At 41.7% G+C, this 18,084-nt stretch overlaps 1 protein-coding gene across 5 annotated transcripts in view; it reads left to right on the top strand.

Moving 5' to 3' along the window:
- The first annotated feature begins 6,898 nt into the window (after window positions 1–6,898).
- Window positions 6,899–18,084, top strand: part of ARHGAP21 (Rho GTPase activating protein 21) — a 188,723-nt gene continuing 177,537 nt past the window's right edge. Inside the window, exons 1-2 of one of the 5 annotated variants that reach the window (XM_043509476.1) lie at window positions 6,899–6,917; window positions 8,477–8,773. In XM_043509476.1, the coding sequence (XP_043365411.1) occupies window positions 8,699–8,773 (75 nt within the window). In that variant the 5' untranslated portion in view covers window positions 6,899–6,917; window positions 8,477–8,698. Of the gene's footprint in view, window positions 6,918–7,451; window positions 8,774–18,084 lie in introns of those variants that run through there. The other 4 variants (XM_038390270.2, XM_038390274.2, XM_043509475.1 and 1 more) reach the window with 4 other exon arrangements.

The raw sequence follows: 18,084 nt of genomic DNA, 5'->3' as shown, positions 1-18,084 counted from the left end.
ATTTTTGACTGTTGAAGAAAAATGCTTTGGGTTCATCCATGCTTAGAGTTTTGTACAGTTTTTAGGCTGATGATCAGTGGCTGCCTTAAGTGTTAAGTTAACTTCAGTTGTTTCTCCTGCATCCCTTTTAATACTTTGGTCTGCTGACTATAAGGCCTTGATCCTGCAATAAACTCTTGGGTGGACAGACCTCTGCACTCACATAGGTCCTGCTCCTCTAAACAGATCTAAGTTAGGAGTTGAGATGTTATGATATTGTACTCAAAATAATTCAATTTATTTAATGAGTTAAAACATTTTGGCTGCTGCTTTCTTCAAAGAACAAGCATTGTTCAAAAGAACATCCAAGGTTGTCTCATTTAGCAGAAGACTGCTGAAAACATTTTGTTAATGTGGCTTTGTTTCTCAATTCACTATCTTCATTTCCTCTTCTCAGTCAGTGTTATGTGATTGCTGATCATACTTCTGGGTTGGTCTGTTTTTTTTTTAATCAACGTGCATTTGAAAGTCTATAGCATATTGACATAAACTGGTGCAGAGTGGTAATAATTAATTTAGTCACATTATAAGCACATTATGCCCATGCTTTAATCTCTGGCAGTTCAAAAGCACATTTCATCTTTATATACTGCAATCTGCATTGGCAATCCGTATAGCTAGTTTTCAGAGATGAAAATAAAGCCACATTTCTGTTCATTAAATGCACTGATCTGCACAGCTGGGCTTCCACACATGCTTTTTTCTTACAGGCAGATGAGTCACTTAGAACTTGCCAAATATTGGTACTTCTAATTCCTGCTGTTGCCTCTGTCAACCCCTGATGCCAGACATTCTATTCCTGTTAGGCTATTAATTATATGAGCTCCCCAACATTAGTCTTCAGAAATATTTGAAAAAGAGGATTATCCCAAATAGCATCACTAAAAATAATGGTCCTGATTCTGCTCTGCCTAGCACCTTATATCTGGATGAAAGAAAAATTGGTCTGGAGAGAACAAAAAAGAAATTAAAATACCGAGATGAGTGAGACAAGGAGGGGACTGGAGCGAAACATGATTTTGAGGCAGGGACTTAGGGGAACAGAGCTCATATAGGCGTGCCACATTTGGGGGACCCTATGTCTACTTGTCCTGGAAATTCTGGCTGAGGCTGTAGTGAGTTAGGTAGATACACTACTTATGCTATGGTGATGAGTACATTATAAAACTTAGACCCCCGATTCTACAGACTGATTGAGAAGGGTAGCCCCATGTGCCAATCCAAAGCCCTACTGAAGTAAATAGGTCTGCATTTGGTTGCATGCGTGTTCTTTCAGGGATCTGATTGTAGGGTCATGGACATAGATACTTAAGCATGTAAAATAAATCTGAGATAAGAAAAGAAGAGTGCTGCCATTTATGTAGATAGGACCTTGACAAGTTATGCTAGTAGTGGGCTAGCTGTTTAAATCAAATTAAACAATTCACCATCAAGGCTAATTCCCACTAGAGGTCACAGATCCACACATGGGAGCTATTACTTCGGGAGGGAGACGTAAAGTAACCCAATTGGTCCTGTTTCACTATCTGAACACCTAAACCTTTTCTAACATGACTGATTTTTAAAGAGAATTAAAAAAAAACAGTTCTGAAGAGTAAATAAATGTAAAATGCTTTACATCAGATAAGTCTCACTAGTTTTCTAAAGCAAACTCATCCTCATTTAACTGAATATCATATCATTTAACTGAAAAAAGTTAATAGACCCTCAGCAGGACTGAAGCTGTTCACTTATTTGTTAGGCTACAGCCTCTTTAATTAAACAATGGAGGGAATTTACAGATATTATACTGGCCAGTGGAGGGCTCCTCACTGTTATGCGAATGCACTAGAAACCAAGAGAATTACAATGAAATATAATTACTACAAAAAGATGGATATAAAGGCTATAAAAATAAAATAATGTGTATTCCCTAGTTTGTACAAACTTCTAGAACCATGGAAAAATGTTTTATCTAAATGTACACTGTCAACCTAGTTTTTTTTCCTTTAGTATCCTTTAAATAGAATATTCTGAAGATTTTTTAAAAAATCCTTAAACAATACTCTAAGAAGAGTATTTTTGTTCCCCTGTTTTAAAGATTGTCCTGTGGGTCCCCAGGCCTGCAAGTCACAAAGCATGGACAGACCCCACCTTGCATATGGAGACTCACTGATTGAATGGGGAAGTGCACACATGTGGAGATCTGCCAATATGCTTCAACATGTATGACTGGGGCCTTTTATCAGTTTCTTCCTTGATGGATGTCTTTGTACACACGCAGTTTCATTGTTTCCCTATAAAATTCTGTCAAAAGCACAGAGTAAACAACAGACTCAAAAAAATAGAGAAATTGAATTTTGCTTGCTAATTTCTTTCAGCTTTAGCAATTTAAGAAGTTATTTTAACAATAGTATGACACTTTCAGAAACAAGTATTATTTTCATGTTGATGATGTCCTGTTTATCTTACTGTGTTTTCTTTCAACAAAATATGAAAAGTAAGAGTTTTGTTTATGGTGACAGAGTGGAGCAGTAAATTTTCCTTTTCCTCTCTAGAAATGCAAGTCAAAATTAAAATTAGTTCTGATTGGCACTTTCTAGTCCCAGTTTGTGCATACTATTGCTAGCTAGAACGTTATACTGCAACCAACTCATCCCAGTACACCATGTAATATGTGTTTTTGTCTGTGGCTGGTCTATATGGTGAACTCCTTGGAATACGGATCATGTCATATTTGTTTGTAGAGCACCAAGCTTGCTGTTGGGGCTCAAATACTGATATCGTAAACCCCATTTAATCTCGCACACCCAGAAGTCTTTTCTGTACAAAGGCCCAGACCATGAATGGAAGGGATGGTCTTAGTTAGGTTGAACAGTAGGGGCGCATTCTTGTAAAAGGTATGTACTGATGTAATTTTACTCAGATGGGTAGTCTCACACGGACACATCTGGGGTGGATTTTGGTGGGACTATGTGAAGAATTAGGTACCACTCAGTGTGAGTGACGGAGATAAATTGGGCCCTGAAGATCCCTCTCAAACTGCCATTGGAGGCACCAGAATGCTTTGCATTCATTTGAGAGAAAGCTGTCTGTCTGTTTCAAAAGGACATCATTTGGGGTTAGATAATGAAGTAGCAAAAACCCCTGAAGTATAGCAGTATAACTTTATGTGTACAACAGTTAGTTCTTCTTTGAGTGCTGTCTCTGTGGTGCTCCATTTTAGGTGTTCATGTGCCCCTCTGCTTGTACTCGGAGACTTTTGGTAGTAGTGCCCGCCCGGTTGGGTCGCACATATGTGATCCCCATCTCGTGCTGCTTCAGGAAGTTAATTGACGCTGTGCGACCAACCCAGGCCGAGTAAGTCCTGTTAATATTTCAACATGCTTCATACACTTCAGAAAAAGTGCACATAAACTGGGCATATACATTGTGCATCTTGGGGAAAGATTAGAAAGCCATACTACATGTTCACATAATGAGGTTTGAAGTCTTGCAGTAGTGCACTCTATTGTGTTCCCCGCAACACTCAAAGAAATAATTGTTGCAATTAAACTAAATAAAATACTAGCTGTAGAGGATTTGTTCTGGCTAGACCATGTGGGGAAAAAAGGCTAGTGAGGACAAACTCCTTTTTATAGTTATCATAAAACCAACCCTACTTTTGATAAAACTAAAAAGAAAAGGAGTACTTGTGGCACCTTAGAGACTAACAAATTAATGCATCCGATGAAGTGAGCTGTAGCTCACGAAAGCTTATGCTCTAATAAATTTGTTAGTCTCTAAGGTGCCACAAGTACTCCTTTTCTTTTTGCGAATACAGACTAACATGGCTGCTACTCTGAAACCTTTGATAAAACTGTAATTACTGCCTAACCACACCTGTTTGTTTTATGTAAAACTAGACTAATTTTTGCTGAGGGTTATTTTTAAGGTTCAAACTTATACCAGCTTCACTAGTGATTTAAACATTTGTCCAAATTATCTGCTGTAGTTTGTAGTTTAAAAAAAGAGTTCTGATTGATTTTAGTATAAAATCTTAACAGCCCTGGTTTAAAGAGGGTTTCTTGTAACAAACAGATTGCCAAAATACAACTCCTTGAACTGTTATGTAGTTATTGTAACTATATAGAAGCAAACCTTATGTACTCAACAGGAAAAAGGTTCTGGAAACATTTTAAATGCAAATATATCTCATTATACAACCAAATATGATGGGCCAAATTCATCCAGGGAATGACTTCATTGAAATCAGTGGACTAACTCTAGGGATGGTGACTCAATATATATTTCTCATGTTTGAATAAATAATTTAAAAGTAATCTATTTTTGATTTCTTGGATTAGTCTAATGTATCTGATTATATTTTTAATTAGAAAGTCTTTAGGCATGAGGAAAGTTCCATTCTATTGCTCAAAATGGAATAAATGTGAGTACACCTTAGGAGGTTTGTATTGGTACACGTGCACAAACACACATTGTTAAAATTTTAAGATGCTGGGGACTAGATGAATTGTTCAGGGAATTGGTAAAGAGACACAGAGCCTTTTGGCTCCAAGCTGCCTGTCTGCATCCACCCCAGTGGCTTACGTTAAATCAGTTGGTTGTTTCAGTGCAATTCAAAATCAAAACAACACACAAAAATCATTGTCATAGTGCATGATCCTGCCACTCTTATGAGTAATTCATAAGACTACTTGTGTAAGAGATTATTCAGATATCATGGAGATGGGTGTGTTCTACTCAGTAGAATTGAGTAGTTCTCCCTGTGAATAATAGTGGCAGAATCAGGTCTGTAACTGGCACCATAGTTGGTAGTTTTGGTAAAGTGACAAAAATAGAAATGGTGTGGAGAATGAATTATCCTCTCACTTCTAGAAATGATTCCTACAGAATTTGGGCCAGGGTAGTGTGTGGAAACTTGCAATACCATTGCCCATTCCACACATGTTCTGTGGACAAAGAACTTAAGGCTGGAGTGCATGCATTTACAATCACACTTACCTATACAAAGAAAATAAAAACTGAGGTCTTTTCTATGCTGTGTTTTTCTGCACCCATGTAGCTACACTGATATTGCTCCACTGATGGATGTTGCTCACTGATGTAAAAGAGACTTTCAAGGCACTAGCAATCAGGCCTGGAGTTTATTTGTGTTGAAATCTGCCTATTAAAATAGTTTGAAAACTTCCAATGTAGATACTATGATAATTTAGATTTGCAGTTAGTATCGTAGCTGCTGTAGCAGAAGTTACTATAGTGCATATGCACAAACCTGAGAGGTTTTTAAACACAATAGATTCTTTTGAAAATTAGCAAAGTGATTAGTTTGTAACCTTAAAATAAAAGAGTTGTTGTTTTTTGTTTATTTTGTTTTAGGATAACAGCATCTTAACAGGAAAAGTATTTTTTTTTCACCCTTGGAAAAAGTCAAATGCTTAACTTTATGCACATAAGTAGATTCATAGAAGGGACCATTCTGATCATCTAGTCTGACCTCCTGCACAACGCAAGCCACAGAATCTCACCCACCCACTCCCATGAAAAACCTCACCTATGTCTGAGCTATTGAAGTCCTTAAATCATGGTTTAAAGACTTCAAGGAGCAGAGAAGCCTCCCTCAAGTCAACCATGCCCCATGCTACAGAGGAAGGCAAAAAACCTCCAGGGCCTCTCCAATCTGCCCTGGAGGAAAATTCCTTCCCGACCCCAAATATGGCGATCAGCTAAACCCTGAGCATATGGGCAAGATTCAGTAGTCCAGCTGAAATCAATGGAAGTGCCTAAAGTTAAGCACCTGTATGAGTTGTTGCATAATTAGAGCCCAAGGTTGCAATCTAACCCTAATTGCAAGGAGTGCAACCATCCCTTATAATATTTGAGTTTTGAATTAAACAAAGCCTGGTCTACCTGGATATGAAAGATCCTATCCCACTTTTTGTAGGAGAGGAGTTTTGATCCATGTTCTCTTTTTCAGAATTTCCCATTTCCTTACTGTTGTGTAACATGTTTAGTTGGTGGTGATGGCTGTATTTCAGCGGTGGTTCTCACCACCAACCCATATGAAAGGGGCTTCTGCTTAATTAATGGGAAAAATCCTCTTGGGGAGATTTGCATAGATGCAAAAGGAGTCAATATATTGATAGTTAGAAATCTTTCCCTCTGGGTTTGGACTGAATAGTGGAGACACCTTTCTTGGCATTCTGGATATATTATCAGGAGGAGCAGATATTGTGCGGTTGAGAAGAACAACTGTCTCTTCTGTGGGGCCCCCTAGATCAGAGCGGGAAGAACGTTATGTAGGGCACAAACACTCAACTAAGGAGACTCTTGTTTGCTTAGAAAGATGAGGAAAAGGTGGATTTAGAGAGAGAAGAAATCAACACTGAATGATTTTGGAAGTGGAGAAAGTTTCTGTCTTCTCACCTTTAAAAAAAAGTTAAAGCAAAGGCCTCACGCCTTTCATTAGGAGAATTATGAGCCCTATTGACCCACTATCACAAAGAACCCCATAGCATGGGACTTGAGGAGCACCTCCCCGCTAGAGATTATTACACAGATATGGTGCAGCTGGGGGGCAGAAGGTCTGTTTCCAGGAGCGATGAGTGATTGGTAGGGAAAGGGAGCTGGGGTACTTACTGTTTCCGGATTAATTCACCTGCTCTTGAATGCTGGGCAGGAGGTTTTAGCATCTCTCCAGGACCGCGGAGAGGGGAGTATGAGGTTTATTGTTACCTGTGATGGGAATTTATAGCTAGTAAACTGTGAAAGAGGGCCCGGGCCCTAGTGCTGTGTCTGCTCAGAAGGCAGATGGTGGCTTTAGAGGAACTTGTGTCTTTTAGAGGAGCTGGTTCCCTGGGTTGTGAGCCCAGGTTAGGCGGCCTGGAGGAGAACTTGGAGTAGGGTCTAGTCGCTGCGTTTTTAATGTCTGTCCAGGGCAGGCAGATCTTGGAGAAAGAGCCTGAAAATATGCGGGAGAAGGGTGCCTGTGTCTTGCTAGCCCAAGCCGTAGGACTGGGCCGCGGATAAGAGCGAGTTGGTGCGGGAGGAAAGGGGCAGGAGTGGGGGGGGGGGGGCTACTGTCGTTTCTGTTGCCAGCCCTGGGCGTGAAGAGTTTTCCACGGCTCCCTCTGTTGGCTCCGCCAAGCCAGGAGAGGCTCTGAGGGTGGAGCGGCTCAGGGAGGCATTTTCTGACGCTACAAGGGGCCCCTGTATTGTTCTCTCGGGCTGAGCTCGGAGCTCAGGGTCCCCTCGCCGAGCGGTGGCGATTTTGCGCGGGAGCAGGAGCCTGGCCCCTTCCGCGTCAGGCCGGGTGCGGGAACCCTGCTGCGAGCAGCGGGTGTCGGGTTTGGGGGCAGGTCCCGCTCTCGTGACCCAACGAGGAGCTGGGGTTGCGGGGTGGGGAGTCGCACAGTGTCCTGGGACTTGTCCGCACCGGGCAAGCGCGGGTGTGTTGGGGGTGGGGGTCACGCCGTGCCGCTCTGGAGGGGGGATGTGTCGGTGGTCTCAGGGGAGCCCTCGGTCCCCGAGGCGGCGCTTGTAAATTTCAAGAAACCGCTTATTTAAAAATATAAAGCGACGTGGAAAAATACCCTCCCGGGCAGCCCGGGAACGCAGCGCCCAGCTGGCGCCGATCTGGGCGCAGCTGGCACCAGCGGCGCGATTGCCCTAGGCACCGCGCTGGGGGAATTGAGTGCGAGCCTGGCTTTCATTTGCCAGGCGGCACAGACCCGTCTCCCCGGAGGGGGTCGCTCAGGCGGCTCCAGCTCCTGCTAGGGACCGTGCGCGTGCGTTCAATCTCACCGCGTGCGCGGGCCGCTCGGGGCAGGAGCGGTCGGGTGGGAGGCGTCTGTGCGCGTGGCTTTGATCCGGAGTAGCTTCAGCTAATGCAGAGAAACGGGGGGGGGGGGGCGTTTGATACAAACTCCCACCCCGTCACAGCCCCGACTTTGCTAGGCGTCTCCCGCTGTAATACGCGGGGTGTCCCCCCCCCCGCCCCCCTTTGGGGCGGCAGAGGGGTTGTGGCGGGGACGCTGCAACTCTGCAGCCAGCTGGCCTAGCGGCCCCCGTCCCCACCCTGGCTGGCGGGACGGGAAGCTCCCTGCAGCAGCCTTTGCCGAGGCGTTTTTCCTTCTCTCCGAAGTTGCTCAAACTTGGTGACTTTACTGCCTCGGCTCGGCCAAGAGCGCTGCCCCGCCGTGCCTGGGAGGCGGGCTCGGTGGCCAGCGGGATTTCTTTCCACACCCCTGGGTCGCGTACCCACCCCCTCCAGCGGCACGGCCGATTGTGTGTAGCGGAGGCGGTAGACGCTTCCCGCTCCCCCCGTGTCTGGGGCGCCGGAGAGGAGGCGGAGGAGGAAGAGGAAGATGACGAGCCAGTGCAATTAGCCTAACAAGGGACGGGTGGCGGCAGCGGCTTTGCCCCCGCACTGACACATCGCCCCTCTCTCCCGCGCCAGCCATGAAGGTGGAAGCCGGGGAGTTCAGCTGAAGTCCAGGGGGATCGCCCTGCCCTGCCCCATGGCAGCTCCGTGAAGCCTTCCCTCCCCCCCCACCCCCCGTCCCCGGCGCGGGGCCGGCTCGGGTTGCTGCGGGGCGTTGGGCGGGCGGGCGAGCGAGCGTGTGTTTTCCAATGAGGGCTCCAGAGGATTGGCTCCTCCTTTGTAACCGGGAATGAAATAATGGCGACCCGATGGGCAGCGGCGCCGCCCGGGGCAGATGGAGGCACCGAGCCGCCCGCAGGCAGCAGCCGCCAGGTAGGAGAAGCGGGGTGCGCGGGGAGGGGGGCGGTCCCGTCAGGCGCGCGCGGGGGGGGGGCTGGGCGCGCCGCGCTAGGCCGGCTGGCGCTGAGCACCGGGAATGGCTTAGCGGGAGCTGGTTTAATGGCCGCCCCCCTCCCTGCCTCTCCCCTTCCTGCCCGCCCGCCTCAGCGTGGGACGCTGGGAGCCAGGATCTGCCGTCCCCGGCAGCGGGAGGCGCCGCCGCCCCTCTAGGGGGGATCGCCGCAAAGTTTAAGCGGCTCCTTCCGCCCCAAACACACGCTCTTGGGGTGGGGGCAGCCGGGCCTCTCCCCCAGCTTTCGGATGTTGTCGGGGCGAGGGGCAGCCTAGCCTGCCTGACCCCCACCCTCCCCCATTACTCCCACCCTCCCTCGGGACATCAGTGGCTGGGACAGCCTGGCCTGCCGGCTTCTTTGGAGTGTAATTGGTGTGCGGATCCCCCCTCTCCTTTTGCAGGCCAACTCCAGCACCTTCCAGTGAGAAATGTTTGGGGGCACAGCCTTGAACTCCTGGATATGCTGGTAGCTTGGTCCCTGAAGCCCCACGAACCTGGTGCCCTAGGCTCCGGTTTAAATGTCTGTGTGGGCGTATTTATACCTCCAGGGTTGTTGGTAGAGAGTTCCTGTGTGTATTTAGTTTAAAAAAACTGTGTATTAAATGCCTAATGGTAGTACTGCCTGTTCAGAGTGGTAGTCCTGGCTTGAAGGGCCCCCACCTCAAACCCTTCATTCTACACTCTGTATTATGCAAAAAGAAAAGGAGGACTTGTGGCACCTTAGAGTCTAATGACTAAGTCTCTCAGGTGCTACAAGTCCTCCTTTTCTTTTTGTAGATACAGATTAACACGGCTGAAACTCTGTATTATAGCATTCAGTGCCCCCCAGTGCATCATAATTAATCAGTGCTGGGCATCAAGAGTGACTTTATTCAGATCTTCTTGTATATGGCTTCAGTTGAACTATCTTAATTCAGAGTTCAATAAGAAAATCAACATACTGTATATCTATTATACTGCAGCCTGCACAAATTCTAGCCTCTTTTTCCTGCCTGTTGTTGATATTAAGGAAGAACCACCCTTACTTTTGAATTTCAGCAGTAACAAGAATGCTTTGTTTCATTGAGGTCACCTGAAATCTTGCAATGTAAAGATGTGGGGTTTGTTTATTTTTAATACAACTGTTTCTAGTCGGCTGCTGGCCTTGATTCACTCCAGTGCCTTGATGTAACAGCAGCACCCATGGTATTGTAAGATCATCCCAGTGTTGAGACCCCTGTAATATCTTAGTACAACAGGTTGAGGTTGGGACAAAGTGTTTAGTCTTAATTCAGAATATGTTTACTTTAGTTTTGTTAGTTAAAACCTTAGTGGATAAACTGTGATGCTTGTGCAGGGTGGTGACAGTGTTAATTCCATTGATGATTTTAAAAAAAAAGTTATCTGCATAACTGAAAGCTTGAGAATTCTTGGAAAATGCATCACTTCTCTTTATGGGAAGAGAAGAAACTATGCTTTTTAATGCACAAATGAAACTACTTAGTAATTCAGCTCATACTGATTCTATTGGATCTTTGGCACTGAGGTTTACATATAATCCACCCATTATTAGCATGGAAAACCATACTGAGTCCTTTGGAGTTGTTAGTCCATCATGTTAAGGACTCTTGGTAACTGTTTAATATGTACACTATTACCAAATGAACTAATTGTTATGGTTAAATATATGTGAAAATATTTTTAATCCTTCGATTATAGACATGATAGTCTGTGGTAGCTACATTTTACAGGCAAATTATCTGTTGAAAATAAGCATTTATAGTTGAGATTCTCCACTACCGCAGTCGAATCATCAGTAGTACAACTGTGGATAGCATATGTGATGACTGAACAGATCCATCAAAGCATTTTAAAGTTAATGCCATTTACATGCTGCTAGATATTCTAGAAGTAGGAGTTTTTTGCTAGACTCTAACTTTTACAAAATATAATTTTGACCTAAGGCTGCCACAAAAGCGATTAGTGTTTCCAACCCTGATATTCTATGATTCTATGATTCTAGTTTGGGACCTCCTCCCTTATATGGCTGGTTGAATTAGGGTTGTGTACAGCATTTATTAGGTATAAATGGAATTAAGCTCTTTAAAGTGTGAATTACCATTTGATTAGCAAGGCTGATAATTTGCATTGGGATATTAAGAAAACTAACAATGTCTTAATGTCTGTAATAAAAGGTATTTTAAGTTTGCAGAAATTTTATAGATTGCAGCTAACAGTGGGTCTCTTTCACAGTGTGGTCATCTTGACACAAGACAACATGACAGTTATGTGGACTAGATGGTGACAAACACTGTGTCAGTTTGGGACATGATTACCGATGTGCAATTTCTCTTCGCAGTTCAGTATTACACATGTACATTTAATAGTTGGCTGCAAATCGATTTACATGCAGATGATGTTGGCATGATGTGAAGTCCTCAAGCATAGCCTGTGCTCGCTATAGGGAGAGGAGTTGAGTTTGAGTTGAAATAAAAATTACAGGGATATAATTCCTAGCTAGTTAATAATACAGTTCCAAATCCTGTGTGACTGTCAAGTCTTGCTTTCAAGTCTTTGGCCTCACCCTCTGTAAGCAAGGTAATACGATTTGATTGTTATACCAAGAGAAGAAATACCCCATGAGAAGGGTTGTATCTCTGTGTCCATGCACACACAAGTGGGAGAATGAGGACACGCATCTTGGCTGTTTGAGCAGGTACATACTGTATCAGTAGTCTCCTGCTTTGTTGGTAGTTGGGTGCTCCACTTGTTCTGTTATGTCCCTGCACAATTCCTATTATTTCTTAATATTTTTAATTATCCATATTTTTCTCCTGTTCTTTAACAGTTTTTCTTCTTGTCTTGGTTTTTAATTGTGTGGTGGCTTTTTCCTCTTTGCTTTTGCTTCCCCTTGCTGAAATGATTGTTTTGAGAGCAGAGATCAGAAACTTGAGCTTTTAGACTTCTGCCAGAATTTAAGGAAGCTGGTTCTATGGAGAGCAGTACTGGGAGCTGGCAGAAAAGGGAAGCGATTTCAGTGAAAGGGCAGCCTGCCACTCTTCTGAAATTGTAGAAACAGAATTTCAAACTGGGGCAATGATCACTGAGCTTTCTCTATTACCACTGATCCTTCACTTTAAGGCCCTCTCCACCCCCCCACACCCTCTCTTGCATGTAAGGGAACACAGCATGTTTAAAAAATGGAACTGGTATGGTACAGTAGAACTTCAGAGTTAAGAACACCTTCGGAATAGAGGTTGTTCGTAACTCTGAAATGTTCGTAAGTCTGAACAAAATGTTATGGTTCTTTCAAAAGTTTACAGTTCACCATTGACTTAATACAGCTTTGAAACTTTACTAGGCAAAAGAAAAATACTGCTTTAAACTATCTTAATTTAAATGAAACACACACAGAAACAGTTTCCTTACCTTGTCAAATCTTTTCTTTTAAACTTTCCCTTTACTTTTTAGTAGTTTACATTTAACACAGTATACAACATGTGGCTTTTCTGGCTCCAAATGAGGAGTGTGTTTGACTAGTATGTTTGTAATACTGAGGTTCTACTGTATTATAAAATGTCCAATAATCCACGCTGGGGTTGTCATCTTGGATTTCCTCTGAGAAGAAAGCATCCACACCACCATTTTCATAGCTTAAAAAGCTTCATTTTTATTTTAAATAACCTTACTGCTTCTATATCAAATGTAATACAGGTGTGTACTGTAATTATTTGTTTACTGCATAGAAAATAAAAGGCAAAGATGCTATTTGATGCACCACAAGCTCAGTATTGGAGAACAAACGTGTATTCCATTAGTATTCTTGCTTAAGTAAAAGCTATTAAGCACAGCTCTGAACTCCAAAGGATATTATCACAGGCCTTTTTAAAAATATCTATTCGCTACCTTTCCCCTTATGCTAGCTAAAGATTTGATATGCTGGAGATATAGAGCAAGTAATGCATTACTTAGTTATGTTTCTTAGAAATAAAATGTTTGCACTAAAATCTAGAGATAAGAGGTCTCAAAAAGATAAGTTTCTGTTCAGTTTAACTACCAGCTAAATTGTTAGGAATAGCTATCTTGGAAACCTTTGAAAGTTTTCTAAGTGGGGAAATAAATGCTCGAATAGGGCTAGGTATCTGGAGGGTTTCTGTCTATGAAGTCTGAAGTACAGTGGTAAAATTAAAAGGAGTACTTGTGGCACCTTAGAGACTAACAAATTTATTTGAGCGTAAGTTTTCGTGAGCTATCCGATGAAGTGAGCTGTAGCTCACGAAAGCTTATGCTCAAATAAATTTTAGTCTCTAAGGTGCCACAAGTACTCCTTTTCTTTTTGCGAATACAGACTAATACGGCAGCTACTCTTAAAGCAGTGGTAAAATTGACAGCTAATCAGAGTGTCAAGTCACAAAATACTGTGTATACATATTAGTAAGCTAAGGACTGTGTGTTTGCATAATATTTAAAACTTTATGGATGTATTTGTGGTCAACCCTTTAAACTTTCTTTGAACTTATTACTTTGAAAGCACCATCTTTTCAGGACATCGGTGAATCTGGGACTGTAAAGGTTACCCAGTGTGTAAAAACCATTAAATAGATTCATAATAAGTTTATGAATGCATGGACAGAACTTTGTCTCTTAGGATTAGTACTCATTTCAGTCAGTGTGTGTAATTTGTGGTGCTATGGAGTTGTGCGCATGTTTCAATCAGAGAATAAGTACGTATAATATAAATTCCAAGGTTACCAAAAAGGGTGGTGGCCAGCTTTCAAAATGGCTGGGTCAAGTTTTACTCTGTCATGCTAGAATAACGCTGATTTCAAAGGAGTTATTTTTGACCTACACTGGGGGAAAATAGAGTAGAAGTTGGAACTCTCTTTGTATGGCAGAAAACATTACTGGTTTAGAAATCTAAACAATTTCTATTTTGGTACTATCTTGGGCTAATATAGATGAGGTATAGGCAGAGCCTTCTAATACAGCTATGGATAACAGGTTAGGCAATCCCCATCTCCACCAAGCCTAGTTGATGGCTATCCTTAAGGATTTTGAACCCTGTGCCATGCAAGGGGCCAAGTAGAGTACTTAGCACTTTTGTGGGAGGCATTTAGGATCCATTCTGCAAGATCACTAACCTCTCTGAATGCAAAATAACTTAGTGTGTTTTTTCTAATGTGTGCTGAGCACAGATCATACACCTGTACACACTGCAGCAGGAGATGTCTAAATAGTTACTGTGTTTGTTTTTTAACTGGCTTGGTGCAAACAAAGTTTGAGGCCCAGTCTGGACAGGGTTTGTGTTCACTTTTGTAAATCTATTTAATCTGAAATTTACCAATTAATGTTAAAATGACATTTCACTGCCATCTCTGCCCCATAACTTTTTGTTTATTCCAATTACCTTTCTTTCTGAAAGATGATTGAGGTGATTACAGGGAAAACTTGTTCCGCTGAAATGGTTTATATATTTCAGGATTATGCTTTTTTTTTTTTTTTTTTTTTTCTTTTTTTAAATGTGTAAAACATCCTCGGTGGTTAGATACTTCTTGTAGTTTAATGGTAACAGAAATGGCTTTGAAAAAGTAAAAGCTGTCCCATGTATTTTCTAACCATTTGGACAACTCAACCCAGTTCCCTGCTGCTGGTTCTTTTCCCCAGTGATAAGAGCTGGAAGGGGGCAGAAAAGATATAAGCTTGTTTAATAGATACCGTTCAGTGACTTTTTTTCCCTACAGTTTTTGTCTATTTTATATAGTCTAGAAATAGAATTACCAGTAATTTTTTTAGGAAACTGTTGAATAAAAATGGATTTAAGCCATTAATAACTTGTCATTGTTTTGAATAGAGCAATAGCAGGACTTATTAATATGAGCTACTAGCTATGCAATATACTTCCATGCAGGGGTTTTAAGTCCATATTTTGAGCTTAGTTCTTGCTTTGGTGGCAGAGTGCTATTCACCTTGTACAGGTAGTGGCCCTCATTTATTTGGCTAGATTGAAGGGTCCATGGGGATAATTGTCTTAGTCCATCTGTTTATAAAAACCAAAATAATATATATTTACCTACTTCCCCCCTCCATGCCCTTTTCACAGGTCACTCCTTAAAACTTACGCTCTTTTTGGAAATGGACCTATGTCTTTGTGTGAGTTTGTTCAGCACCCAGTACAATGGGCTGTGATCTTGCTTGGGGCCAATGAGTGTTACAGCAAAGTAAGCATTAAACAAGACTTGGCTTTTAATGTGAACATAACCAATGTATCATTTTGTACATGAATGTCTAAACAGAGAATCCCTTCTTCACTCCCAATTCCATGCTGATATAAATATTTAATAAATGTGTACAAAACCCATAAAACCACATCAAAATACACTTTTTCCCAGAGAGGGGGTGCATTTTGGTTACATTAGCCATTATAGGTTTCAGAGTAGCAGCCGTGTTAGTCTGTATTCGCAAAAAGAAAAGGAGTACTTGTGGCACCTTAGAGACTAACAAATTTATTAGAGCATAAGCTTTCGTGAGCTACAGCTCACTTCATCGGATGCATTTGGTGGAAAAAACAGAGGAGAGATTTATATACATAATATGTTCTCTGTGTGTGTGTATATAAATCTCTCCTCTGTTTTTTCCACCAAATGCATCCGATGAAGTGAGCTGTAGCTCACGAAAGCTTATGCTCTAATAAATTTGTTAGTCTCTAAAGTGCCACAAGTACTCCGTTTCTATTAGCCATTATGTCAATGAAATATGCACTGCATTGTGACTTCATCTTTGTTCTTAAGGTCAGAAAACTATTAGTTTTATTTTTGCATTGTAAGATGCAATGTTAATGCTCTCTCCAAAAGTAAGATGTTTAGAAAGTTGCTTCTATATTTTCTTAGTAGCAGTGCTGCGTCTACGTTTTGAGTATATTGCTAAGCTTTCCTTTTTTCTTTTTAGATCCATGTCCCCCTTCTCTCAAAGCTTCCTTCTTCAATTCCTTAGTTTTTGGTAGAGGAACTGTACAAATAGTGCCACTGCTTCTTTCTGGGTTAGTCAGTGGGATATAAATGAATTGCTTTCAGCTGAAAGCAAACTCTGTTTTTGCCTTATATTGTCTGTCTTTAGTTATAACAGCTTGTGTACTGTGAGCTCTCTTATACAAACTACATTACCCAAAGCATTGTGGGCTGTCACTAGACTGAATAGGCATTGTAGTTTGGGGAGCTTGGTATGGTCAAGCTGTTAGTAAATACTTTGTGCTTGACATGCAGTTCAATGTCAGCACCCTTCTTTAATTCTGAAAAATACGAACAGCTGTTTAGGTTTTGAATCTTGCTTGCAGTCATGAGTTTACACCCTTGGGAGGATAGGTAGTGGACCTATTTTTGTTTCCAATTTCTTTATTCCCTTTTGCCAGCTGCTACTGCTTCACTGAGGGTGAATGAGGTGCCTCCTCTGAGGCCGGTACTAATTATGGATAGTCTATTTGCTTTTATATATACATCATTTGCATAATGTGTTGGGGGGATACTGTATGGTTTGCACAAAGCACTAGAAAATGTACTGTAGGGAATAATTCTGCACTAGCATCTGGGGGTGGACTATATGTTCTAATCTTTCTCATTTTTTTGAAATTTGTGAGATCTTACTCTTAAAAACCAAGTAGAACTCATTAAATTCTATCAGAGGGAGACTCTTAATTGGTTTCTGTTTAAACAGTTGCAGTCTGCCCAAATGAAATGAAAGGAGAGCCTTGACCCTGCTTCTAAATTTAATCTTGAATTTGTACTTTCCTCACTTTGTAGTCATTGACTGAAATGGTAATATAACCCAGTGATACTGGAAGAAAAACTTGCATATATTCACACTTTAATGGACTAAACATTAATATTCTTATTTTGTTGAATTGTTAGGGTTTTTTTTTAACAATCGTCCTTTTTTAAAAAAAATCTAGCAAGTCCTTTAAAGACAATGGTGTGGTGCTTTTTTTGGGCAGCTTCTACTGCTTCTCTAGTGCAAGGATTTCCTTGGACGGAGGAGATATTGGTTTAGTCGGGTTGTGTGGATAAGTGTGAGTGTCTGGGGTTCCATAATCCTGGCTTGTCAGAAGGGCCATTGGCAGCCAGTGTAAATGAGAGCGGCGTAATTAGTAACTTTTACCTTGGGGGGTAACCCAAGGTGCCTGAGGAGAACCGTATGACTGGAGGAGTGCAAAAATAATTTAAGCCACCCTTGTGGTCTCAACACACCCAGCGTTGTGCAGATTGCTTCTTGGCCACAGCGGAGGATCTGGGCTAGTTTATCATACAATAAATGTAGATGGTGAATAAAAGAGAAACCTACTTTTCTTAAAGTATGTCTATCTATGGGAATAAAGAACAACCCTAAGTGTATCTCTTAGTTCATTTTGGTTTGTAGTCATGTGTTTTTCATGTTGCCCTTTCTCTGGTTGCTGGTTTTCTCAAATCAAAATTTTGATGTGAGGTTGGTTTGGTGGGTGGTTTTTTTTTTTTTGTTTTTTTGTTTTTTAAGGGATGCACACTTTACTGTTTCTTGACTACTGGTTGTATTTAAATCTTTAATATTTCTGTGAAATAATTCAGATGAAATAAAAAGTGGGTGCTGATTTTTTTTTTAATATTAAGAATCTGGGAAGGATGTGAGAGAATGGGCAGGCTTTTTAAAATAAAATAAAAATAGGTAGTCCCCTTGGGAGGGCTGCTTGGGAATAGTTGGGGCATAGAAGTTGTATATATCCAAATAGCTTAAACGGTCCATGAGATTTACTGAAGAAAGAGTAAATAGTGTGCAGGTGTGTATATATTAAAAAAAAATTAACTTTGAAATTTTCCCTGTTTAAAGGAACATAGTCAAATACATGTAGTGAACTTATTTCCCCTTTTGAGGATCAACATTTGGCAACGTGGCAGAACCTTTCTTTGTATTGGAGCAGGCCTTTTTGGCGCCACCTACGCAGATCTGGGAACTGAGTTGAAGAATAATGTTTAAATTCACAGTAAACATTGTTGCAGCTAAACTGGTTTCTGATTTGGTTTGGCTGATCAGCATGGATGGGTTCAAACCTTCTTAGAACATGGCTTTAAAAATTATGTGATAGCCTAGATAAAGGCATAGGCTAAATATTTTGAAATTATTTCTAATGAGGTTTTTACGCAGTTTGGCCAAACTTTTAGTCCATCTACAATAATAATTCATTTGTATTAGTACATGGTTGAAATGTGGTTCTCTTGCATAGTAAATGGGT

The sequence above is a fragment of the Dermochelys coriacea genome, chromosome 2, assembly GCF_009764565.3.
Source record: "Dermochelys coriacea isolate rDerCor1 chromosome 2, rDerCor1.pri.v4, whole genome shotgun sequence".
Classification (NCBI taxonomy): Eukaryota; Metazoa; Chordata; order Testudines; family Dermochelyidae; genus Dermochelys; species Dermochelys coriacea.
Note: the sequence above shows the minus strand (reverse complement) of the source record. Positions and strands in the feature narration are given on the sequence as shown.